At 56.6% G+C, this 25,704-nt stretch overlaps 1 protein-coding gene across 2 annotated transcripts in view; it reads right to left on the bottom strand.

Moving 5' to 3' along the window:
* Nucleotides 1-3,279: 3,279 nt before the first annotated feature.
* The window catches only part of KIRREL1 (kirre like nephrin family adhesion molecule 1), a 95,516-nt gene continuing 73,091 nt past the window's right edge, over nt 3,280-25,704 (bottom strand). The window contains exons 2-15 of one of the 2 annotated variants that reach the window (XM_058660481.1): nt 19,825-19,974; nt 18,094-18,243; nt 13,439-13,596; nt 11,670-11,820; nt 10,281-10,386; nt 10,007-10,155; nt 9,751-9,878; nt 8,948-9,122; nt 8,766-8,866; nt 7,163-7,361; nt 5,986-6,093; nt 5,689-5,828; nt 5,142-5,219; nt 3,280-4,988 (exon numbers count right to left, since the gene is read on the bottom strand). In XM_058660481.1, coding sequence (XP_058516464.1) covers nt 4,512-4,988; nt 5,142-5,219; nt 5,689-5,828; nt 5,986-6,093; nt 7,163-7,361; nt 8,766-8,866; nt 8,948-9,122; nt 9,751-9,878; nt 10,007-10,155; nt 10,281-10,386; nt 11,670-11,820; nt 13,439-13,596; nt 18,094-18,243; nt 19,825-19,974 — 2,270 coding nt within the window. In that variant the 3' untranslated portion in view covers nt 3,280-4,511. The remainder of the gene's footprint in view (nt 4,989-5,141; nt 5,220-5,688; nt 5,829-5,985; nt 6,094-7,162; nt 7,362-8,765; nt 8,867-8,947; nt 9,123-9,750; nt 9,879-10,006; nt 10,156-10,280; nt 10,387-11,669; nt 11,821-13,438; nt 13,597-18,093; nt 18,244-19,824; nt 19,975-25,704) is intronic. The other variant, XM_004589051.3, reaches the window with a different exon arrangement.

The raw sequence follows: 25,704 nt of genomic DNA, 5'->3' as shown, positions 1-25,704 counted from the left end.
TCTTCTCCCCATGATCAGATTTGGCACACATGCGGATGCTGTATTCCAAAAATGTGAACTTTCTAGCGATGTGTCCCTGTACTGCCACAAATGGCCTCAGGGTTCTGCAAGTTACAAACTGGTGAATAAAACAGTGTTCATTTCACAGCCTGAAGGTGACACAGATAGTCTCCGCAATCTCTCCCCCAAACACAACTATTATACTCAAGGCCAAGCAGGCTTTTAAGCTACGTATGCATTAAATAACACAAAACATGATACTTTTTAAAACATTTATATTTATATATATATAAAAATTAAATATATATAATATATAGTGTGTTTGAGACTAAAAATATAGTACATAATATTTAAAAAAAAAGAAAAAAAGGCAGAATAGGAAAAGGTGTAAGGGACACACAGATACACATTTCTAAAAATCTATGATGGTCTGTCCTAACAAAAATATTTTTCTTTTCTCCTCATATCATCATGGATTCATCTATTCTTGGGGTTTAGAGGGAGAAAATCCAACTGGAGCCAGAAAAGGTCACAATCCCAAGAATGGCTTGGCCTCCCCCTCTCCCCCACTCCAAGGGTCACCACAGGTCCCTGGGGATGCTGGAGGCCAAGTTGCACCTGCCGAGATGGACCGTGGCGCGACTTGGCTGCTCTCACCAAGTGAGGGGGATTTTGGGGGGCAGCCTCTGAAAGAACTCGGGGACCATAGACACTTGCAGAGGCCAGTGTTTGGGGACTGCAGAAAGGGAAAGAGGGTAGGGGACAGCTGGTACGAATGAGTGACAGTTCAATGCAAATGAAGTTATTATTATTATAACTGTTATTATTTTCAAGGGCAGGCTAGTGCCAGGACTGCCCGGTATGGCCTGTGACTTCCATGCTGCAATGATTCTCTCCAGGGACAGGGCCTGGAGCTCCCTCACAGTGATGCAAGAAAATGGGCTCCTCCACACCCTTCCCCACCATCTCCCAGTCCTCCCCACCAGCTGGGAGGACCACGCTGGTGCCTATCACCTATGCAGACAAACAGCAAGAAGGGGACTGGGGCAGGCAAAAGGAGATATCCAAATGCTAACTGTATATAGCCTCTTGTTAAAGCTGCTTTGTCGATGGCATCCCTTAGCCTATGCACTTCAGTACCGAGGCCACTTGAGCTGGAGGTTTCCCTGGACCTTTCAGGGATGACTTCCACAGGCAGAATGCAGAGCATTGATGCTGTTCAGAGCCAGGGCGGCCCTAGTGTTCAGGTGTGGGGACAAAGAGCACAGGAGATACTGAGCCTGTTCACTCCTTCATGTGGGGCTTTCAAGCCAAAGGGCCCACCATGGCTCTGCACTGGGGGTTGATTCAGGGCTCCCCTTCATGGAGGGGTCAGCTGCGATCTTTCCAGGACCTCCAGCTCACAGACATCTTGAACCAAAGGTTCTTCACGGCCCTGAGTCCTGGGGACCATGTTTCTGAAGACCAGGATGGGGGACAGCTGCTCCTATCTTCCCCACAGTAGCTGTCTGAAAGCTAAACGCTCACCACACCCCGCCCTAGCCCCTACGCCAACCTGCCAGAACTGAACAGAAACCATACCAGGTAAGAGAATGGCCAAAGCCTGACCCCACATCAATCTTATTCTGAGGTCAAGGATGTGAATCTGTTGCAGTTTGGGATAAAGAGATTCCTGACTTCAAGTAACTCACAGCACTTCTGACAAAATAAAGCCCAAATCTATGGCTTCTTCCAACAGGAGAGGCCCTCTTGGCTTCCAGCTCTCACCTCACCCGCACTCTTCCCAGCTCCTTGCCAGGGTTGGGCAACTTGCTGCCCCTGCCCCACCAAACGAATGCAGCAAGAACAGAAGCATTCTAGCATTGTGAAGCCTTCCCTGTCACTTCACAGAAACTGGTGTGGGGTAGTGTGCAATGGATATAAAAGAGGTTAAGCCAAGCTATCCAAGAAATGGCGGTTTCTGAACTGGGTTTGAGGACCAGGATCGTCCAAAAGAAGCAAGGAAGTCAAAGGTGGCTGGGGCCATCATGGACCTGTGATGATCTGAATGGGGCTTCAGGGCTCCAGCCACAGATGATGGGACACCGTGATGGCAGTGCCTCCCATGTCCTATGGAAGCTGCTCTATTTGGGCTGGCTACAGGTCCCCATTTACATTCTGATCCTGCAGCGTCAGCGGCAGGTGGCAGAGCCTTACTTGGCTGCGGATGTTCCCCTGTGCCTCGCTCCATTCTTACTTCACACCCGAGAGGTTAACCAGCCAAGGAGCTGCCTGCCTTAACAACTCTCTCCACCAGCTGAGGTGCCTTTCCATCAACAGAAGGGACCTGATACTTCACAACAAAAGGGTGGGGTATGATTCAGAGAATCTGACCAAACTCCCCAAAAAGTTAAAAAGCTATCCTCTTTAGCTTGCACTGGGATTACCTGTGACTTCATCGCAATTTGCATGAATTTGTCCGCACAGGGACCTGCTTTCTTAGAACCCCTGCCCAGGGCAGTCTTGTGAAAGGACTCTGCTGGAAAGTATAGGCTGCCGGGGATGGCAGACGGCTGGGAGCCTGAAATGTGCCACTGGATTCTTTCCACGGGGCTGCCGCGGGACGGGAGGCGGAGCTGCTGGCTCCCTGGGCACTACCAGCAAGACCGGGAATGTCATCCCACAGGCTCATCTGTAAGGGTGCTGATGGCCCGTGGCTGATGAGCATGTAACTCATTAAAGTGAACATGACTAATGAATGGTGACCACCGAGAAAGGGCAAGGAGCATTCTGGGAATTGCACCGCAGGCATCTCCCTTCCTACTGGGCACAGCTGGGGAGGCCAAGAGACTTCAGGAGCCACCTCGCTGCTTCTTGGGAAGGGAGGGCGGGGCAGGGACAGGTTCTTTTTGAAGTGCCTGTTCTCTTTGGTCATGTGGAATGTGTGTGGGTGTGCACATGGAAAAAGCAACAGCCAGGCCAGGCTGTGGGTGCCTATGTGCCCTTGTGAAGCACGCCCCAGGACAGCACAGGGTCTCCTCCAGCAGGGCCACTTCCTGGCCAGCTTCCTCCCCAGATGCCCCACTCAGCTCTCTCCTGCCCTAACACTATGAACACTTTGACAGCACATCTGTGGTTCACAAATACCCGCTCCCCACACACCTGCCCCCGCAGGGCTGGTCATCCATAGCTGGACACTCAAGGCACTGACAGTGGAAGAAGGGATTTGATTGGTCCAAAAACAACAACATAAAACACAGACACTCAAACTGAAACCTCTGGACAACCTCAGGACAACACCTCCCGCATCCTGACCAGCTAGTAGGGTCCTGGGGAGGTTAGCAGAGGCGGAGAACAGGGGTCCTTCCCCAACCCAAACAGCGCTCGCCTCTGTGACAGGCCTCACCACCTGAATGTGTTAAAAAATGGGTCAAAGTGCTTGAGACACAAAGAGTAATGGAGGAAGTTAGGAACCTGGTGGAGTACAGGTGCCCCATTTCCGTGCCACTGGGACTTTGTATTTGGCGGGGAGGGAAATCCCTACAAGTTTTTTTGTCTGTTTTCCAAATGAGGTTTTCATTGTTCACTTTTCCAAAAGAGGTTATCTTTGAAAAACATCCTATAATGTAGCAACCTACCCCACCGGATCCCAGGCAGGCTCAAGAGTTAAAAGCCAGGAAGTGGGGTTGCCTGAGGATAGAAAGGGGTAGGAAGGGGCTCCCCTAGTGTCGCTGCTGGAGACAGCTCTGCAGGCCACGGCAGTCCCCCCAGCTGGCTGGTCACGGCTCAGGAGCTGGTCCTGCCCTTTCTTTCCATGAAGACAGACTCATCTGGCTAGCCCCAGGGTAGGACAGGAAAGGGGGCAGGGTTGCCAGGGACTCCTGGAGCCCTCTGCTTGCTGACGGAGGTGTTCCCCACAGGAGGCCAGGACACCTGGCATTTTGGCCTCAGCTACACTAAGGCTAGACTTGAACTCAGGGCTGTTTTAGCAACAGGAGCTAAGTGAGTCCAAGGTTCCCTTTTGCAGTCCCCTAAGGTGGGAAGAGATGCACTCTGGGCTTGAATGCAAACAACAGAGGGACTGGCAGGGGCATCCTACTTCCCGCCTGTCTGTGCCCGAGCACTCCCATCCTTCACGTCCTCTTTGCCAAAGTCTGTCTTCCCCTGCTGTGTACCCCCTTTCCACTCACAGGCAACCAGAGGGGCAGGACAGAAAAGGAATGCTAAAAAGTGCCCCCTCAGCTCTCCCCAACCTTCTCCTTCCCTGTTCCTGAGCGGGAGCCTGGACAGAGCACAGGTCAGAAGAAACACTTCCTCCCAAGAAGAGGGAAGAGCAGGCCTGGGAGGCCAGGGCAAGCACAGAGCACCATCCTCAGGATGTGGTGTTGCTGGGAGACCTGCTCCCCACCTGCCACGCGGGAGGAGGAAGGCTGGTCCGAGCAGGGAGTGACGAGCAACGCCCCTGAATATCAGGGAACAGCTGTGAAGGCCTCCTCTGCCCCGCAGAGATGCCCCAGCCAGGCTCAGGGTCCCTACACGTGAGTCTGCATGCGCTGCTGGAATCGCTGGCCGTAGTCCGAATGCTGGGAGGTGTAGGAGAACCGAGTGGCCGTGGCGTACTTGCCAATGGGGTCGTACGCCTCATACGGGGTCCGCTCCAAGCCAGAGGGGGGAGCCTGAGGGTAGCCCAGCCGGTAGGTGGGGTACCCGGCTGCCCCAGGGAATGGGTGGGAGTTGAACTTCTCATAGTTCTCATAGGACAGCTGGCTGGTTGTGTCGGTGCCAGCTGGGGCGGCAGGGCCGGCAGGGGTGGGCTCAGGGCCGTAGTCAGAGGCGGGTGCCCGGCTATAGGTGTTGAGTTGGGCATAGCCACTGGAGTGGGAGAGCCGGGATGAGGGGCGGCCATCAAAGCGGGCAGGGCCAGGGGCACGGTAGTCAGCATAGAGCACGGCCCTGGAGGACGGCCGGTCTTCATGGGCACGCACGTTGTAGTAGCCATTGGTGGGGTCCTGGTGGGCAGGAAGAGGAGAGGATGGAGGTGGGGCGTGGGGAGTAGGGTTCCCGTGGCTGTCTAGGCTACCTCCTCTGGCTTCCCCCAGGTTTCTGTTCAGTCCCCATGCACGCCTCCCCATGCCCTCCCAGGCCCCCCGCCCTCTCCTCACCTTCATCTCGTACTCCTCCCGGGTGTCGATGGTGTCACAGCGCAGGTCCTGCTTTAGATCCACATCATCCTTAAAGGACTGCACAGGAGCCGGAGGGTGGGGTCAGGACACAGGCCCTGAGGTGGTGGCCCCCTCCCCAGCCCCGCCCCATGCCCGGGGTTTGAGGTCAAAGGCAACCTTGAGCTCTGATTGCTCATCAGAGGATGTGACGGAAGGAGCCCGAGTTGCTGGTGCCAGTGCCGAGTCCCCGGCTAACACGCAAAGCAACCTTGGTCGGCCTCCACCCCTCTGGATTTGTTTTTGCTCATCCCAGTACAGGTGCCACTAGATCTGGAACTTCTATCACAGCCCCCAACACTGTGGCAGCAAATGATGAAAGATGGGGTGATGAGAATGTGTGGAGAACCGTGGGAGGGAGATCAGTCTGACCCCAATACGTGTGTGTGTGTGTGTGTGGCAGATCCAGGGAGGAGGATCATTAGAGAGTTAGGGTGCAGATGCTCCCAAGGGCCTGAAGAGGGCAGGTGCGCAGGGAGGGGCCCCTCACCGAGTAGATGGCCTTCATGACCCGGGTGGCCGTGGAGACGCTGGCAGTGTCGTCCTCGCGGTCAGAATGCATCGTGAGGGGCTCTCGGTTCACTGTCTCCACCTTGATGTCCAGCTTCCTCAGGGTCACGTCCTTGCGACCTGGGACACGTAGGGGCTGCTATGTGCTGGCCTCTGGGCAGGGGAACCCAGCTATCCCATGCCCCCTCTCCCTGGTGGTCACGGCCTCCCCCCGCCGCCCCCAAGCCCTGGAATGGGGGGGAAGAGGGCTGTGGCCGTGGGTGGAGCCTGCACTTACTGCCTTTGCGGCGCCGGTAGAGGAAGAACACCAAGGCGATGATGAAGAAGATGAGCAGGATGCCCGCGCCGATGGTGGCCCCCGCGATGATGCCCACGGGGAGCACCTCTGTCAGGGAGGGAAGCAGGAGAGGAGGAGGGGTGAGGCCGAGGGCTGCCTGAAGCCTGGTGCAGCTCTGGAGTGTGTGCAAGGCTGGGGCTGAGTCTGTGAGCAACACTAGATGGAGATCAAGGTGGCTTTGGGGAGACACTGTGTTTGGATTCAAGTTGGCTTCAGCTTGGTGAGAGCTGAGGTCATGGTTAGGTCTCAGCTCTGCAGGTGGGTCAGCAACTTGACCCCCCCCAGCCTTGGTCCCTTTCTCATGCAGTGACCCCCGCTGCGGCGTGCCCCCTGCGCACCCGACTTCTTCCCCACCTGGCCTATCCACAACCAGTGACAGCCCTGCCCACCCAGGGCTCAGGAGCCTGCCTTCAGCCTGCCTGCTCCTAGCAGCCCTCCTTGAACCCAGAGCCTGCTCCCAGCTCTGCCCCTCTGCGACCCTTCCTCACAGCTCTGCCCCTCTGCGACCCTTCCCCACGCTGCTCTTCCACTCAGTCCCCTGCCTTCCCTACAAGCATCCTCAGCCAGGACCGAGCTCCTAGGACCGCCCCCCCCCCCAGCTGCTTTTCACCACTCTCTCCGATGTCAAGTGGTTGGCTCTCCAGAAACAATGCAGATCAACCAACCCAAGCTGTCCTTCCCTTGCCAGACCTGAGAGTTTCCACAAGCCAAGGTTATAAATCCCCCTTCTTGGGTCTACCCACACCTTAAGCAAGGGAACCTTTCATCCCCATAGACTAAGAATTCCTGGAGAGGTAGGCAGGACTACCAAGCGCCTCGTGTGTGCCAGGCACTCCTGTATAAACACACTCAGGTAATCCTCAACAGGCCCAGGAAGAGAGGCAAGGGCACTCCTTTTCATGGATCACTTGATTTTTCTCCCTCTGAGCTCATTTGCTCCAAGTTCCACCACTAAACTGAATGTTTCTTAGACGCAGGGACGGGTCAGAGAGGCCCAAGCCATGGCCCACTGAGTGAGCGGATCTGGCCAGCAGAGCACCAAAAGTGCTCCAGCTCCAAGCCCAGCACCAGGCCCTGGCTGCCCTGCACACCAGCGGACACCAGCACAGCCAGTCACCTCGCTCTTCCAGCTGGATGATGGCCGTGCCCGGCCCGAAGCTGTTCCAGGCAGTGCAGTTGTAATGTGTCTGGAAGTCGGCCTCCATGACGTTGTTGATGGTGAGTGTGGACAGCACGCCGCTGCCTGAGTTGGTTCTCTCCACCGTATAGCGCTCCAGGGTCCCCACCTCCAGGAAGTTCTCCTTCCACGCCCAAGCCTGCAGTGTGGAGGGCAGAAAGGAGTGGAGGAGGGGCCGGTGGCAGAAGCATCTGCCTAAAGTGTCACCAGAGCTTCCCCCAAGGTCCCCTCACTCACTCCCCTGTGTGCTTGAGTGTGCCCTCAGGTTTGCCCCGGAAGGAACCTGTTCACCTACAGCTCCTAACGCTCAGCTGGAGAAGCAGTGGCTCCCCAACACGGCTAACACGGCACCTCGGAGGGAGATTCTGGGGAGCACATCCTTAACAGGAACCTCCAAAAAAGGGTCTAGGACTCACGGTCTTTATAAAGACCCAGTGTGCTGTAGGTGCAGTTGGTCCAACCAGTCAACGTTTGGGAACTCTTGGCTCTTCCCTGCCAAGTCCCTGTGTGTGTGTGGCGGAAGGGGGGGTTCTCCTTCTGCTTCTCTAAGTCTCAGTTTTCTCATCTGTGAAATGGGAGAACTAGGCGAGTGCAGGATGGTATGCGAGGCTTCTTGCAGCTTGGATGGTCTGATTCAAACAGAGCACAAACCACAACACTCAGCCGTGCTTTTTAACACGCCCACAGGCACCTGTCTGGATGACCCAGGCTCCCCAGAAGAGTTCCCTGGACCGCTCCCCCACCCCAACCCCTGACCTCCCACCACATCAACCCCCACACGTGTCCCCCTCAAAGTGGAGCCCACAGGAGGGGAGCAGCTGAGAGCTGGCCCCTTCCCAGGAATCAATCCTCCCGCTCAGCGAGCAGAGCCTCCCAGGAGCCCAGCTGCCCGCAGCCCGGGCGGCTGTGGTAATGAAGTGTCCCTGGGCAGCCCTGGAGTTAGCCAAATGGTCATTAAATGTGATGAGGGGTTTGACGGTTAATGGTCACAGAAGGAATTAATGGCTCATAGCGTGGGGGAGAGGAGAAAGAAGCGAGGAGGTGGCGAGGGGGCCGAGAGGAGGAAAGAGTGGGGCAAGGTGGGAAGCCAGAAGTGGATGGCGCGTAGAGGGAGAGGGGCAAATGGGAGGAGAGCAGAGCGGCAGAGCCACTGGGAGGCAAAGGAAAGGCCGGGGAGCAGAAAGAGCAAGAGTGCTGGCCAGGGGCAGAAGTGACGATGCACACCCTTAGCAGGTGCCACACCTGTTGCTACGATCACTGCTCAGCAAGCCTGGGGGTTGGCCAAGGCGTGTGGCCTCTGTTTTACAGAAGCTGAGACTGAAGTTCAAAACTCCAAGCCACGTGCTGCAGGCCATGCAGGATGCAAGAGGGAAGATGGGCTGTGTGAGCAGGTCAAGGCGGAGAGGGCGGAGAGGCAGAGGAGGAGAAGCAAGCACAGAGGAGGCATGCAGAAATCAGAGTCGCAAAGCTAGAGGACAGGAAGGCGGCCGGGCCAGAGAGCAAGATGAGCGGGGTAGGGGGGTGGGGAAGGGCCGACACTCACGATGCGGTCTGGGGGTGGGGTGCTCCCGATGAAACACTCCACTTTGCCACCATCACCTCTAACAGCGTACTGCACGGCCTCGCTGGAGATGATGGGGGGACCTGCGAGCGACAAGACCCATGGGGCCGGTCACAGCCTGCTGTGCTGCCCGTCCGGGACCCAGGACCCCCCAGGCCACTCACCGTTCACATACAGCGGTACCTCCCGCTCAGCCACCCCGATGCGAGGCACGATGGCCCGGCAGGTGTAGGTGCCCGCATCAGCCTGGGTCACAGACTTCAGCAGCAGCTGGTTACTGTTACTCAGGACCTGGGCAGAGAGAGCAGCCTCGGGTGGGGAGCCAGGAGGCCTGGGCCCCTAGGTCCAGGAGGGCCCCCGCGTTGGAGGCATTGGAAAGAAAGCAGGAAGGGCCACAAGTGAATTCCCAGAAACAGGGTTCCAGAGCCCGTTCGGTCCCTCCCCAGCCCTACTAAACAGTCCGGCACTTGTACAGCTGCAAGAGTGGGAGGGGATGGGGCAGGGGGCAGGGGCAGAGACTGCAAGTGAGGGCTGTAATACTTTTAAGACCTGTCCTGTTTTCATTGCCAAAAGGGGTGGGTGGGACACCCTCCCCTAAAATTTCTTCCTAGGATTCCAAACCAAACCCTCCAAGCGGGTCTCTAAAGCTACAGCTTCTTGAGCCAATCCCTCCCCCTTGTCAACTCTCCTGTGTGGTATTCACCTGTCCCATCTCACACCACGGCAGCATCTCTACCTGGAGACCCTCTCCCCTCCATCCCGCGGCTGCCCCGACCACACCCTGCAGGCCCCTCTCCCAGCTGCAGCGGAGCTGTCCTGTGACATGAGGTGGGGGTCAACCGCAGGCACTATCCTTTTCCTTTGTAGCATCTTAAGATGCTACAAAGATCCCTCCTCCACACCCGTACCCCACCGCAGCCCACAGGCCTGCCTTCCAGCCTTCAGGAAAAGACAAAGCAAATCTTACCATGTTGGAGTCCTTCTTGGTCCAGGTGAGGGTGAGAGGGGGATTCCCAACCCAGACACAGGTGAGGGTCACGTCAGACCCAATGTCTGTCGTCGTAGGCTTGGGGTCCACTACAATGCGGGGGGCAACTGAGGCAGACAGGGGTAGCTCGTGAGGATCCTCGGCCATCATGGCCCTAACCCTCCTGCTCTGGGACCCTCTCCCCCACCCCCATCATCCCTCCTCCCCTCCCAGGCCCGGCCATCCAACCACTCACAGTGGACGTTCACTAAAGTGCTGACGTTGGTGCTCCCCACTTTGTTGTGAACCTCGCAGGACACAGGCTCCGTAAAGAAGGAGTAATCCACATTGGTCTCATAGCGACTCTCATGGGCGTCCTCAATCAGGAAGCCCCCCTTGGCCCACCTGGGGAGGAGGCCACAGACAGCTGGGATCAGGGCTCTGACCTGGCCTCCCCCTGCTGTCACCCTTCTCGCCGACATCCGCCATCTTCCCGGCCTCCCTAGAGCACTCCCGCCCAACCCCTTCACCTGTAGCCCAGGATCTCGGGGTTGGCAGTAGCCTGGCACGTGAAGACGACGCGCTCGCCCTCCTGCACTGTCTGTGGCTCAATGGACAGGGTCACAGTAGGAGGATCTGTAAAGCAGGCCACAGCAAGTCAGGATCCCCAGCGCATACACTGAGACCTCATCGCTCAGCACTGAGGGAGGGATCTGAGCGTGCAGCTCCGGAAGCAAGCTCTCTTCCTCATTTTTTCCCACATGAAGCCTCTAGGGGACCGGCAGGGGTGATCACTGAGGATGGGAAAGGGAACCTATAAGTCAGCTCATGTAATGACTGCCTGTGCCCACTAGGCGTCAGTGAGGGCTCACTTGGCTCTCCATTGCAATACCACCTGGTGGGTCTCCTTGGGCAGGGGTATTTGTTGAGTCCTTACAAGGATGGCACACTGGGTGCTGGATGCTCTGCACTGTGACTTATTTAATGCTCACAGCCTCCGGAAGCAGGACAGGTCCACAGACTCTAACTTTCAATCCTTGGAATTGGACATGTTTCAGAATTTGGAATTTTTCTATATATAAAAAAGGCCATGAACTGCACGTAAGGCCCGTGGCAGTATCTGGGGAACAACCCATAAACACATGCATGAATACAGCTACGGTGATACACAGCCACTAAATGACTAGGAACAGTCTCAACTCAGGCTTGGTCACCAAATCACATTTATTATTATTTTTTAAAGATTTACTGGGGTTGGTGTGGTGGCAGAGCTAATCCTCTCACTGTAGCACCAGGATCCCACATGGGTACTGGTTCGACTCCCAAGTTCTCCACTTCCAATCCATTCCCCTAAGTGTAGAGAAGGGTGAAAGCCTTAGGCCCCTGCACCTACATGGGAACTCCCAGCTTCAATTCATCCAGTTCTGGTTGTTGGGGCCATCTGGACAGTGAACCAGCAGGAATATCTTTTTGTCTCTCTCTCTCTCTCTCCCTCTCTGTCACTCTGACTTTCAAGTAAAACAAATTAAAACCTTTTTTCTTAATAAGAGACTTTCAGTCACACTGGTGGGAAGCTGCACTGGAAAAGGAGGCGGGCACTTGAGCTCGGGCACTCCAGGACGGGCGGGCGGGCAGCATCCCAGAGCCGGCTGGTCCTCTGGAGCCACAGTGTCTGATTCCCAAATCACTTTTGGTTTGGAACTATGGATCAGGGATTACAGGTCCTCATTTTACTTTCTGCCAAGTATACAGAACTGGAAACTGAGGCTGAGAGACGTTAAACCATTGCCCCAAAGGACACACTGGCCTAGAACCAGGGACAGCCTGACTCCACAGTCAATGTCCTCAGTGTCTGAGGCCCACCCTGTGCTCCCCGGGAGGCCACGTTTCCCCCTCTGCACCGCCCTGGCCCCACTCACGGTGCACGTCGAGCTCAATGGACGTCTCCTTGCCGCTTGGGATGGCCTCGTTCACACTGCGGCACGTGAAGACGCGTCCGATGTCCAGGTCTGTGGGGTTAATGAGCAGCTGGCTGACGGTTGTCTCCCTCTTCCCATCCTTGAGCAGCTCCTGGGGAGGGGGCGGGGCAGGCAGACAAGGTCAGGCCAGAAGTCCCTCCTCTGCTGCCAAGGGGCGCCCTCTCGGAGTGGAGCTTGGGATGCAGGACCACTTTGAGCTGAAGTGGGACAGCCTGGGCCCGGCGCGGTAGCCTAGTTACTGAAGTTCTTGCCTTGCGTGTGCCAGGATCCCATATGGACATTGGTTCATATCCCAGCAGCCCCACTTCCCATCCAGCTCCCTGCTTGTGGCCTGGGAAAGCAGTAGAGGACGGCCTAAAGCCTTGGGACTCTGCACCTGCGTGGGAGACCCAGAAGCTCCTGGCTCCTGGCTTCTGCTTGGCCCAGCCCTAGCCATTGCTGCCATCTGGGGAGCAAATCAGCAAATGGAAGATCTTCCTCTGTCTCTCCTTCTCTCTGTAAATCTGACTTTCCAATTAAAAAAAAAAAAAAAAGTGATGCAGCCAGGACACAAACCAGTGCCCATACAGGATGCTGGCACTGCAGACAGTAGCCTCACCCACTACACCACAATGGTAGCTACAAGGGGTTTCTGTACTGACTTGCACATTCCTTGGGGGTTGATGAAGGGGTTCAAGAGTCTCCCTGTCTTGCTGGCTTGGTGCTGCCATCCCTAGAGTCCCTGAATGTGGTCCTAGGAACCTGGGAACCTGCGTGTTGTTTCCTGATATCACAAAGCACCCAGGAGAACTATACTGTAACTCTAAGGCAGGTCGGTGGCTTCACTGCCACGCGTGCACCCTGGCTGCCTGCAACCAGGACCAGGCCATGCCATGACCCTGGCTCCCCCACACTGCTCTGCAAATCCGTCACCTCTAACGATGTGAAAAAATGGGCTGGGTGGGAAGTGGCCATTAACAAACCCATGTGTCTGGATGTCAAACTGTTTCCAAAGACACAGCCACAAAAAAGGCATAAGAGGCAAGAGGAGCTGTCCGAGGTGACACAGCCACCCAGAGTCCACAGACACGCAGGAGGCCCTCCTCACCACACAGGAGAGCAGCCTCTCTTCCAGCACTTGAAGCAGACGACTGGGCACCCGGGTGTACCTGCCCCCCGCTGGCAGAAGGGACCCTCCACAGCAGATGTGGATTCTGATTCTCTGGCGCGTGGCCCTGGACGAAGCACCCGACATCTTTCTCTGCCATGGTTTCTGCCTCTGTGAAATGTGCACGGTGAGCGACCCTGCTTCTCCTACCCCTTGGTCGTGGTGTCTGGGACAAGGTGTTAACAAAGCAAGCAGTGTAAATCCCAGCTCTGCTGCCTTCCAGCGAGGTGACTGCCGGCTCCCTCCGGATCACCCACACCCTCCACTGTGGGTTGGGATCCAGACCTACTTGATGGGGCTCCAGTGAGGATGAAGGAAGTCTGAGCATGAAGTGCTGGGCACACACAGTGCCCGGCATTCAGCACCTGGTAGCCTCTGCTTAGGGAGACTTAGGCAGCGAACTCAGGAATTTACATCCTCACTCAGAGCCCCAAAATTCCCAACTGTATCCTGAGACATTCTACAGCCCTTCCTCGCATCTGTGTCCACGGGCAGACACGTGGGGAAGGAAAGATGAGGGCAGGCTGGGCCCAAGACAGGCAGAGGGAGCAAGGCATCTCACCGTGCTGGCCACGGCACCTTCCTGCTGCGTCCCGTCCCGGAACCAGATGATGGTGGCGGCAGGCTTGGCGTTGAAAGCGCGGCAGGTGAGGTTGTGGGGAGTGCCTGCCTGCAGCAGGATCACAGGGCCTCCGTCGATCCTGGTGTCCTCCGGCGGGACTGTAGGGATAGCGGATAGCAGAGTGAGTCAGCCCAGGGTCGGTGGAGGGGGCAGTGTCTGACACTGTCCCTGACTGCAGTTACCCCAGCCCCGCTCCTCGGTGGCAGCTTCACCCAGGATTCTCGGTTCACAGGGCTTCCCAGCCATCACCCCCATTCCCGACCCTGGAAGTTCACACCTTCCTCTCCGAGTTCATTCCAGGTGCTAGCACTCCCACCTGGACGGGGTTGAGGCTGCCTTGGGGTTTGTGTTCACCAAAAGGCAGCTGCTCCACACGTGGCTTGTGCCCATCCTTTCCTGTTTGTCCCTCTGGTCCCGGGCAGCAGGACAGGGTAGGCCTGTTACAGCCACCCCCTTGGGACAAGGCTAGCATTTTCCTGCAGCTTGGATGGGACTGGACTACTCCCTTGTTCTGACGCTTTCAATGGCTACAACTGCCTCGAGTGCGAGTTCCAAGTGCCTCAGCCTGCTGTTTGTTCCCGTGTCCCTGAGCTAACCCCCTGCAATTTCTCACCTCATCATCCTTGTTAATGCTACTGCTTCCACGTGGCACGTCCTGCCCTCACAGCTTCTAACAGAGTGCCATCCAGTGGCCCAAGAGCGAGGGACACACAGGGTGTTCTATCCCTCCACCCCACTGCACCATGTAAGTCCAGCCAGGCTCTTGTCACTCTTCGCACCATCCCCCTGGGATTCACCGATTGTCTGCCCCTCTCCCAACCCAAACTGCTTCCCTTCCCAGGCCCGTCTTATTCCGGATGCTCTCCAGAGCCCTCAGTGTGGCCAATGTGGGCCCCTGCTCAACGCTTAGAAACTGATGACTGAGGCTAACAAGCAGGGGATGAGGATGGGGGGTGGGGACGGGGCAGGTGAACCAGATGGGAAGTTCCCTGATAGGGGCTGCTGATCTCCAACCCCAATGTCACAGGCAGAGCTGTGCTAGCAGCAGGGCTGTCTGCTGGATGGATGAGAAGATGACGGAAGGGACAAAGACAAAGGGTCCCTGATCATCATCTTTCTGACCTGCTCCCTCTTCTTCAGCCAGAAACCAGAAATGATTTGGCATGCTCCTTTCTGGGAAAGACAAGAAAAACTCTGAAGGAGTTTTCCAGAGTGAACCCTGGAGACTGAACAGCAGGAGCTCCCTGGGGGTGAACGGGCCTGTCCCAGGGGTTTAGGAGACAATGGCCTGTGAGTTTGGGCTTCCAAGGTTAAGACATTCCTGGTGGGTGCCCTGGCCCTGCCGTCTGTCCCTCCCGCCCCCATGTTGGGGGGTGTTCTGCAGAATGACCCACGTAGGGTCTAGCTGTCCTGGTTTCCAATTCTGATACCTTTATGTTTGGCTTCCTAGAGATCTTGGGTAAGTCCCTACCGTAAAGCCATCAAATCTCAGATTGTTTTCCCCTCCTCATCAGAGGCAGAATGGTGCCCCCTCCCCAGGCCTCCTGAACCTGGGCTGTGAGGTGCAGGGTCTGTGGAGTGGGCACAGGGTGAGAGTCATGGCCCAGACAGGTGAGGGTCGGGTCCAGACACAGCCAACAGCAGCACCGACCCATGGCAGGTTACCCATCCTCTGACCTGGCGCCTTTTCCTCGCTCCTTGCTGTATTGTGTTCCGAGGCCACAAGGGTGCAGGTCTGGGGATGGGGACAGGAAGAACAGGTGGACAGGAGAGGTTACGGGGCTGCGGCTCAAGGTCTGTGAGTGTGGCTCAGCCTGGCCCCTGCAAGGCCATATGTTGCTGCCATGTCTGAGAGTGGGGACCTGGGGAGAAGAGTGCTAAACTTCCACAAGCAGAGACACCACCCACACCCAGGTGACCAGGTGTGTGGAGACCCTCCTGGGGGAAGGGAAGGGAAGGTGTTCCCTCCCTACTCGTCTTATGTTTCTTCTGTTTTGTTGAGACAAAGAGCAGCCACCTGTCACCTGTGCCACTAGCCCATCTTTCTCAAGGGTTTTTCAACCATTGACGCCATCTGCACGGGGTATGGTGGGGGGGTTAAAGGGGAAGTGAGGTTGCTGCTGCTGTCTGTTCACCCTGCAAGGAGAGCGCCCACTGGGAGTCCAGGCGCTCATGGACGAGCTCTTAGGAGCCATGACTTGAACCTGTGAGACCGCATGGCCTCACTTTCCTTGTGAAGTCTCCAAGCGACACCTGCTCGTCCCCACCACCCTCCCAGGTGTCACTGCGGAGGTAACAGGAGCTCTGGGACCTGAAGCCTGCAGCACATGGTAACGTGAGAGGCAGCCACGTCCATGCTCACTCAGGGCCGGTCAGCCCCGCTCAGCTCAAGGGCTCATGTCTATGATTTCATTTAATCCTCGCCACAAAGTGCATCTCATTAATCCTTTCACGGTAAATATCATTAACCCCAATTTACAGATAAGGAGTCCAGGCTCAGGGAGGCGACGCCCACAAGCTTGGAGACCTGAGGGTGAGTGAAATGGCAGAGTTAGGCCATGAACCAGCCAGTCTGACCAGAAGCCATGCTCATTTTAGCTACAGCCGTGTTGTTATCGCAGCGAATGATGAGGGCGCCTTGCACTCTGCTGTCTACAGGGACCAGACCAACGGGGAAGGGGTCCTCATCTCAAAGCCCAGCACCAAAGGAGGCTGTTCTGAAAAGAGCCAACCCCAGGGAGCTAGAGGGACCATAATCGGGCAATGGTAGGAGAAGGGCATGGGTGGGCACTGGTGATGGGCAGGAAGGCTGATCCCAGACCCTAGGCCAGTCCACTCCTCGTTTCTGTACTGCTTCGTCTCTGGGTCCCCAGACTGTGTCCAGCCAAAGTGGACTGTGTCCAGACGGTGTGGGCAGATAGGCATGGGAGGGTCTAGGGCCGCTGTGCTTCCTCCCGCCTGAGTGTGGCTGCAGGTGCAGAATGTAAACAAGAGGAGTGGCCGAAGGACCAGGCCAACTAACCATTCCTGTCCTCCCTTTCCTCTCACATTCTCAAATGACCCCACTAGGTTAGGGAGAGTTCCCATCCTCAGCCCTACAGCTGGTCCCCTGCTTGTAGAGCTCTGATTCACTGAGCTTGCAGGAGTTTTAATAAAGCACTCTCCCATCAAGGGTTCCCAGGACATTCTCCTCCTCCAGGAAGCTTTCCTGGATTAAGCCAAGCCACTGGAAGATGCCACTTTAAGGCCTATCCTGCAGCACGTGGGAGCTGTATTGAATTTTGCTCCATCTCTCCTTCTCTGTGCTGAGATGTGACAGCAAAGGGCCCCTGGTGAGGACAGCAGCTCTCCAGGGCGTGAGCAATGCAGGAAGGGGGAGGGAGGGTCTTCTGCAGGTCCTCCTTTCCCGCCTTGGTGCAGTATCACACTCCACACTCCACGGGGGGGTGTGGTCTAGTCTTGCTCTGGAATCCTACTCCTGGCTGAGTCCTCCCTCTTGAGTCCCAGAGAGGGGAAACGAGGCCTCCACCAGCCCTAGTACTGAAGGGCCTTCACAGCCAAAGGAAAGGGCAGCCCAGTGCTCCCAGCCTCACCTGCTGTGACACCAGCCACCGGCATGTACCTCTGCACTTGGCAGCACCCACTACAGCGGGTGGTGCAGCAGCAGGTGGCGCCACGCTATGCAAGCTGCTCCCACAGACAGGATGCCCCTTGAGGTCATGGTGCACGCATGGTTGAGGTGTGTCAGGGGCCCAGCAGATGAAGGCTCTTCGGCTGCACTCATATTCTCACTGCCCTCCCCACACACCAAACTTTTGCTGGCTTCCCACTCCTTCCTCCCTGGGATCTTCCCCCAAAGCAGTGCTTTCGGCCAGAAGTGGGCGGGGGAACGGAGGCAGGAAGGCAGATAGGGGCGGGGTCGGTGATGGAAGGATGGGCAGAGGGCCACCAAGGGCAGAAGAGTACAGCCGGAGAGCGAACGCGCCAGAGAGGCAGGGGCACACAGCGAGCGACACAACAGAGCCAGAGCAGGGCAGAAAGACTGAGGGGCGAGGGGCCAGCCAGAGCTGGCCTCATTCGGGTGCTGTGCACAGGAGCGGTCCCTTATTATGCAAATGGCCCCGGGGTTACCATAGACGGACATCTGCTCTGCCTGCCTGTGGACTGCTGCCAGGTGCTTGACTTCCAGGAGATAGGCCCTCCCACGGCAGCCACGGGACCCCTGCCCCACCCGCTCCTGTTCTCAGCCCTTCCAGCCCTGCTCCCCTGTTCCCCAAGGGGGTTCCCAGGCAGATCTGAGAGGGGGTGGGCACTGATGGGGGAGGTGGTACAAGGAGAGGAGCGAGGAGTTGGTGAGAGAGAGAAGGAAGCTGCCTTCCCAGTGAGCCCGTCTGCCAAGGAGCTGGGGGAGAAAGAGGCTGTGCCTCACCGGTGTGAATGCCTACACCCTCTGCTCACTCTTTTCTGTGTGCACTTCGGAGGAACTTAAAGCAGGAGACGGAGAGGGAAAGCCTGGGGGAGAACGGGCACAGTGGGGCATGGGGAGAACAGGAGAGTCTGGGGGCCTAAGGGCACGAGGGGTGTGGAATCATTACTGAGCACGGTGAGCTTGGCCCTCCGGGAGCGCAGGGCGGCCTCCGTGGCCTGGCACTCGTAGGCAGCGTCGTCAGACAGCTCGGCGTCTGTGATCTCCAGGTTGTACTGCCCGGAGTCGGCAGAGCCCACAACCCGGTACCGCGGCCAGGCTGCAGAGACAGAAAAGGGGGAGACCCAGGGTGAGGCCTAGGGACCACCTGGCCCCCCACCTTTCATCCTCAGGTCGGGAGAGGTGAGGGAGAGGAGGGGCGCAGCGCTTCTGCCCCGCCCCAGCCAGGCCAGCGCTCCACCCTCTACCCTCTCCTGGCACAGCATGGGCACCTGAGGTGGTGAGATCCCAGACTGTGATGTCACGGCACTCCTCCCACAGCTCCCCCCACCACCACCACAGCGAGAAGGGAGTGTGGGCGCAGGAGGGGCAGACAGCGGGGCGAGCAGAAGTCAGGAGATGAGCAGGAGCGGACAAAATTTCTGAAGCTGTTTGCAGACAAATGTCTTTCATAATGATAGGAGAGAAAGGAGGAAAAAAAAGAAAAGGCAGACAGCAGGGAGGAAAAGAGAGGGGGAGAGTGTAGGCGTGAGGAAATTAGGGCATTGCAGCACAGACATGAGCTCATTTGGGGGCACCTTCATGGGCAGAGGCAGGCTGAGGTCTCACCCCCACACACACGGGAGGGAGGGTCCTGGCAGCCCCCTGGTGGGGTGCCGCTGCCTCTCACCTTCCTCCTCCCACCCCCGTCCCCAGCACCAGCTCCCTCCCATTGTCTCCTTGTGTCAGAGGCTATTGATTGTTCTCACTCCATATCTATCGATCTCTCTCTCATCAATAGCTCTACCAGACCCATCTCTTTCCTTCACACAGAGGGCTCCACACACAACTCCATTACCTGCGCAAAACATGTGGGGCCCACAGCAAATAGCCTCAGTCCCCCTCAACAGCAGGACTCAAACGGTAAAGCCCCCCATTCCTCCACGCTTCCACAAGAATTCAAGACTCCCAAGGGGGCAGCTGAGGCAGACGGGCCCATTTCGCCAGTCGGTAAACTGAGGGCCAGAGATGTCAAATGGCTTTCCTAAAGCTACCCAGCAGGCAGGTGGTAGAGGCAGGGCTGGACTCCAGGTGTCCCGACTTCGTGCCTACTCGGCTGGAGCCTTTCCAAGGTCTCTGCGCCTGCTTGAGGAGGCTGGTTTGTTTTCTGCCTTTGAATTATTGGGTTTTCTTCAGTACCAGCTACACAGTCAATGCTAAGTAAATGCTTATTAAATGAACGAATAAACAAATGAGTGCTCAGGCCGATATCAATGAGCTGCCGGCCTCTTAGCAGATGCTGCCTGGGCAGGGGGAGGACAGAGGCTGCAGCCCAGCCTACCAGAGGGGCACAAGCACTTGCAGGACATGAAAAGGTCCCTCCCCGATGCCTGCAGGGCCCTGGAGGCTCCCAGTGCCTCCTGCTTGACCCCTGCCTGCCTGCACAACCCTCTCGGCGCTTGCCTGGAGCTCTCTTTGTAGAGGTATCTTGGTTTCCTTTCCTCTCTAGGTTCTGGGTTCTGTCCCCTGTTGCAGCTGTGAGGCAGGAAAGCAGTAGAGGGCTTAGCAGGAGAGGGAGAGGAGGAGGAAGATAGTGAGCAAGCTTAGGGGTGCTGATCCAGGAGTCCACGCCCAGATGGGGAATGGGGGGGTGACGATCCAACAGCCAGCATGCTAGGCTGGCCGGATCGCCACAACTCACCTTTGAGGCCCTGGCCCATGCCCAGGGCCAGTCCGTCCTTGGTCCATTGCACGATCCCGGAGTAGTTGAGCAGCACACAGGGCAGCACGGCACGCTGCCCGGCCACCACGGTCTGGTCGGCTGGCTCTTGGCTGAAGCGGGTCTGGGTACCTGGCAAAGTCAAAGCTGGCACTAGGTCAGATGAGTGGAGAGAGGGGGGTCCACGAAGAGGCTACCCCACTCTCTCCCAGGTTCACCCCACTCCAGCCTGCAAGGGGCAGGAAGTAGACAGCCTCTGCCCCACTTCAGCCCCAACCCTGGCCCTCTAAACCCTTTGCATATTGCTCTCTCCACGGCCCTGGGGAATGGGTTCTAGCAGCTGAAGTGCAGAGCCGCAGTCAGGGGAAGTGGTGCAGTGTTATGTAAAGGCTTAGAGACGGGCCAATCCAAGGCTCTTACTTCACAAAGCAAGACAGGAGGATCCAGGGACAAAACAACAGGAACTTCCCCAGGACAGGGCTGGGGTTAGGGCCCGAGCCATGCTACTGTCCCACTCACACCCATGCTGCCTCACCCCACACCCAGGCTAACAGACGATGCATTTCTAACAGTGGCCACTGGGGACGCTGCTCAGAACTCAGACCCACACATGTGAAAGCACCATGACATGCGTCACTTGAGCCAACACCAGGCAACATAAGTGTGCACCTGCATGCATAATACCCTCCGGAGCATCCGGAAGGTGTGGGAGGGATGACAGAGTCTGTGAGGGCAGACAACAGTGCCCTCAGAAGCTGCCAGGGTGGGGAGTGTATCCTATACAGAAGTGCTCTGAACTGATGTCCTGGTACACCGGCCCTTGCCGTCAAGCCTATAAGTGTGCACGCACTGACACACCTGCACACGGCGGGAGTTGAGAGGCCGTGTGACTTTATCCCACTCTTCCCCCCTGGCTGTGAGCTACACATGGCTGCCCGGCTGGCAGCTCGGCCCGGGAGCATTTGATTAGAGAACTGCAGAGTAATTGCCTTTAATTGTGGAGCCTAAATGGAGCAGGGAATTGGATTGCAGCTTCTTCCCCTCAACCCCCACTGCTCCCACCCACCCACTCCCACTGTTGTTGGTTGGCCCCAATGGTGGGGCATCCTGGGGAAAAGCGAGCAGAGGGAGGGCGCGGCTTGGGGAAGGAAAGGGCCCTCCATCCAACACACCAAGGTAACCAAAACCAGCCCCCAAGATCAGGACTCAGGGGCCCTACTCCTCAGTCCAGGCAGGGCCCTTTCCAAGCCCAGCTTGTCACTCCCGCCATCATCCATGTGTCAGCCAACGTAACTCAACCCTCCCCATTCCAAGACCTCCCTTTAACCCGGCAGAGGCCAGGTCCCGGTTGCATGGCTTCCCTTGTTTGTTTTCGTTTGGCCTCATTTCTTCCCCAACCTGCCACATTCTCCCCTCTTCCCGAAAGCCCTCCTAGATGAACTCCTTGGTGCAGTGGGCCAGTGCAGTTCTCCCCCATCTCTGCTTCCACAGCTCCAGCCAAGCTGGTTTACACCCAGGTCTTCCCTTGTTAGGAAGTGGAGGGCAGCATTGGGGCACAGCAGGCAGAGGCATTGCTCTGTCCATTCAAGACGAACGAGAACCTTGCCTCCAGCTGGGTTTCCCTAGACTTTGACATTGATCCATGTTGGTTGCTGCACACAAAGGGGACTAAGAAAGAGGCAGCAAAGCGGCCAGGTTGATGCCATGGTGAATAAAGCCGCTGCCTTTGAGGCCAGCAGCCCATACGGTCTTGGTTATTCCACTTCTGACTCAGATCCCTGTCTATGGCCTGGGAAAGCAGCAGAGGCTGGCCCAAGTGCTTGGGGCCCTGCACCCACATGGGAGACCTAGAAGCTCCTGGCTTTGGCCTGGCCTGACCCAGCCCTGTATGTTGTGGACATTTGGGGAGTGAACCAGCAGCTGGAAGAACTTCCTATAACTCTGCCTTTCAAATAAATCTTAAAAAAAAAAAAAAAAAGAGGCATCAGGGGCCAGGAGTGGATCAATCAATGGTCAGAACACACGCCGCCAACTGTGCCAACTCAGCTCTTTGGGTCTGCAGGAGCCAGGAATTTAGAAAGAGGGCCCACCCTCCATGAGTGGTCCCCCAACTCTGCCGTCCTGACTTCCATTCTCTCAAGAAGGGAAATGTAAGGCTCACCCACGTTTGGAGGGATGAGGGTGGCAAGGCTGAGATCCTGGGGAAGGAGCGGGTCAGGTGAGCAGCCGGCATTATTAATTCAAGCATTGCCCTCATTATTATTCAAATTTATTCATATCCTTGGCGCATTTCTCCAGTGCAGCTACATGCTGCAAACGCTCCACACTCACGTTTCTCCTTCCCATGGCCCCTGGAGCCCAAGTCAAGGGCTTGAGAGTGGAGCAGCCTGTGAGCCCGGGCTCAGAGATGGAATTTCTGTCCATGGCGTCGCAGGAAGCCTGGACACACTGGCCTCCTGGTGAAGCCTCCAGGGCGCGGTGAGCAGCTGGCTCCCTGTCCACTCGAAGTGTGAGGGCACTGACCCTGCAGCAGGCTGGAGAGGGGACACACGCACGGGCAGTTAGGGTCAGGAGATGATGGGCTTTCATACAGTGACAAGCCTGGACCAAGGCCTGCAAAGATCCCTTTATGCATAATGACTTTTTTTTTTAATTTAAAGATTTATTTAACTGAAGGACAAATGAATGGGGTCGGAGGATGGGAAGGGGTCGGGAGAGATTTAGATCTCCCCTACAACATTTAGGGCTAGGCCAGGCCAAAGTCAGGAGCCAGAAACTCCATCGTGGTCTCCCACATGCGTGGCAGGGACCTAAGCACTTGGAACATCATCTAATGCCTCCCAGGCACCCTAGCAGAAAGCTGGATCAGAAAGCTGCAGCAGGGGCTGATGTTGCGGCATAGTGTGTAAAATCGCTACCTGTGCTGTCAGCATTCCGCAGGATGGCCGGTTTCCGTCCTGGCTGATCTACTTCTGATTCGCTGGCTGCTAATGCACCTGGGAAGTGTTTCGATCCCCGTACCTGTGTGGGAAACCCAGAAGAAACTCCTGTCTTCTAACCAGCCCATTTCCAGCTGCTGTGGCCATCTGCTGAGTAAACCGGCAGATGAAAGACGTCTCCCTCTGTCATCCTCTCTCTTTGTAACTGTGCTTTTAAAATAAATAAATAAGTATTTTAAAAAGAGAGAGAGAAATTCAGAGCAGTGCGGACTCAAACCAGGCACTCTGATTTGGGATGTGGGTTCCTCGGTGGCAGCTTAGCTCACTGAGCCACCAGGTCTGCCCTATGCTCAAGTACTTACGGACATAAGTTTTAGGCTGAGTGACCTTGGCCAAGTGACAAGCCCCCAAGCTTCCTTTTCCTCCTTCATACGATGCAGAATGGGAACACGTGCCTCCCAGACTGCTATGGACATCCAATGAGATGCACATGCCATGCCTGAGACAGACTCCCGCACACTCCACTAAACAGGGGCTGGGTTGTTATTTGCCCTCAGCAGGGGCTTGACAAAGGGGTGCCTGTCTTCCTGGGCACCTTGAAGCAGAACTTCCTCCTGGTTTAGGGCTGGTTGAAGCAGTTTAGGGAAGGAAGCAACAGCCCTGCAGAGGGGTCCAGAGGAGAGGGGCGGGGAGAAATGAGAGAAAGGCAGTCTAGATCCTGGGTCTGCAATAGCCACAGGCAGGACCTGGCAGAATGGCTCAGTGGCTAAATCCTGACCTTGCACACGCAGGGATCCTATATGAGCACTGGTTCGTGTCCCGGCTGCCCCACTTCCCATCTAGCTCCCTGCCTGTGGCCTGGGAAAGTAGATCAGGATGGCCCAAAACCTTGGGCCCTGTACCTGCGTGGGAGACTCAGAAGAAGCTTCTGGCTCCTGGCCTCGGATTGGCTCAGTTCTAACTACTATGGCTACTTGGGAAGTGAACCAGCAGACAGAAGATCTTTCTCTTTCTCTCTGTAAATCTGCCTTTCTAACATAAATAAATAAGTCCTTAAAAAAAAAAGCCACAGGCAGTGTGTCCTGATTTCAAAAACCGCCCTTGCAGGCAGGACAACATCTGAGGGTGGATGCCCGGGGTGGTTCCACCTGGCTCGATTGGGGAAAAGCCCTAAATCTGCCCTCTCCAGCTCCAGCTAGCTTTACCCTCAAGGAACCCTCACTATCTCCTTTCCGGCCCCTGCACAGGCCGGGCCCTGGGGTGGCAGGAACCACCTAGCCTCTTCTCCCTTGGGAGATCCTCTGGGAAGTCTCCCATGATGGGCCTACACGTCCTCAGAGTCCTGTGTACTCTTCACTTCTGCCGCAGTAGAGACGACACTGCACTGGCCTCTTGGCCCCTGTAACAGTTATCAGGGGTACTCCTTCAGTCTGGGCCTTGTCCACGCACAGGCCATACCCCATCACCTGGCACAGATGCTCCAAATACATGTTGATTGATGGAACAGAGCTGAACAAATGCCGGGGCCAATAGCCAGGACTTCAGGCAGGACAAGGGGGTGAAGGGCTCTAGTGTTCTCCATCCTGTGGGAGCAGAGCTAGGGCAGGACTTGGAGCCCTTCTTGGCAGGGGTAACAGGTACAAGGAAGAGCTGATGGGGGATGGGGGAAGAGGAGAGAGCTGCGGAGTGAGCAGAGAGGACAGGAACATCAGAGTTCCTTCCGCTGGAAGCGGTTCCCTGGCTGCCTTACAATGAAAGGGAGTGCGGTGGGGAGGGGAGTGGTGAGACTCAGGTTATGTCCTTGACGGTCAAGAAGCCTGGCAAGCGGTACACACACGACTGAGCACACGCGTACCTCCGAGGGCCCGGATATCTGGCTGCCACGATTCTGCCACATAGTGGACCTGTCCTGAGCCAGGAGTGAACTTTCAGTCCCACACCTATGCCTGCACCTACTTCCAGGAAACCACACCTGCACCTGACAGGTAGAGAAACAGTTTCCAGCAGGATGGAGAGCGAGGTGGGAGGGGAACCATGAAGTGCACACACAGCAGCCTCTCAAGACAGCGGCAGTCAAGAGTCCTGACTTTGTGGCCAGTCCACTCTGTGTGTGTTCCGGCGTGACTCCCCACCTGCTTTGATCTCGCTCCTCCCGGGCTTCAGATACCACCACAGATGCAGTGAACTTATCTTGAGCAGCCCTGCTGAAGCCGGCAGGAAAGCACAGAGCTATCTGCAGATGGGCTGGGGAGTGTGCACACACAAAGCGGAGCTTTGGCAAACAGACAGACACCTGCAGAGAGGCAGGGGCAGGGTGAAGGAGACTAGGGGAGGGGAGCAGGAGGAGAAGGGGAGGCCTGGGTGCGGGAGAGTCTAGAATGGGAGGGACACAACCTGAGGCCAGCAGGGGCCCCTAGAGTGAAAAGCACCAGCACAGCTGACCCAGGCAGAGGCTGTACAGAAGGGAGGCGGAGGAGATACCGTGAGAGCGGGAAAGCATGCAAGAGGCAGGTCTGAGGCCTGGACCACTGCAGGGAGGCTGAGGCTGGGTCTGCAGGCAGGTGGATGGCTAAATAAGGTGGAGAGAGCCACGGGCGTGGGAGCAGTGTACCCACAGTAGGCAGGTGCTGTGCTTCTTGCCAAAAGGGAGACGCAGTGGGAGCTGGGGAAAACCCATTTCTCTCTCACAGCCCCTGGAGCCCCTTCCCCCATGTCCCACCTCACTTGCTGTCCTTGCCATTAGAAGTCACTCCTGTGAGTTTCTGTGTTTCTGACTGTCCTGGGAAACCCAGAAGATAGAGATGGCTCCCTCCCATTTAACTTGTCGCTTCAACCTCGGCAGCATTCCTTAGTAATCAATTACAACACGTAGCCTTGACACACATCCTTGAGCTGGGGGCAGGCACGGTTTCCAGGATTCTGA

The sequence above is a fragment of the Ochotona princeps genome, chromosome 2, assembly GCF_030435755.1.
Source record: "Ochotona princeps isolate mOchPri1 chromosome 2, mOchPri1.hap1, whole genome shotgun sequence".
NCBI lineage: Eukaryota > Metazoa > Chordata > Mammalia > Lagomorpha > Ochotonidae > Ochotona > Ochotona princeps.
The sequence above is the reverse complement of the archived record's forward strand: the minus strand, read 5'-3'. Positions and strand labels throughout refer to the sequence as shown.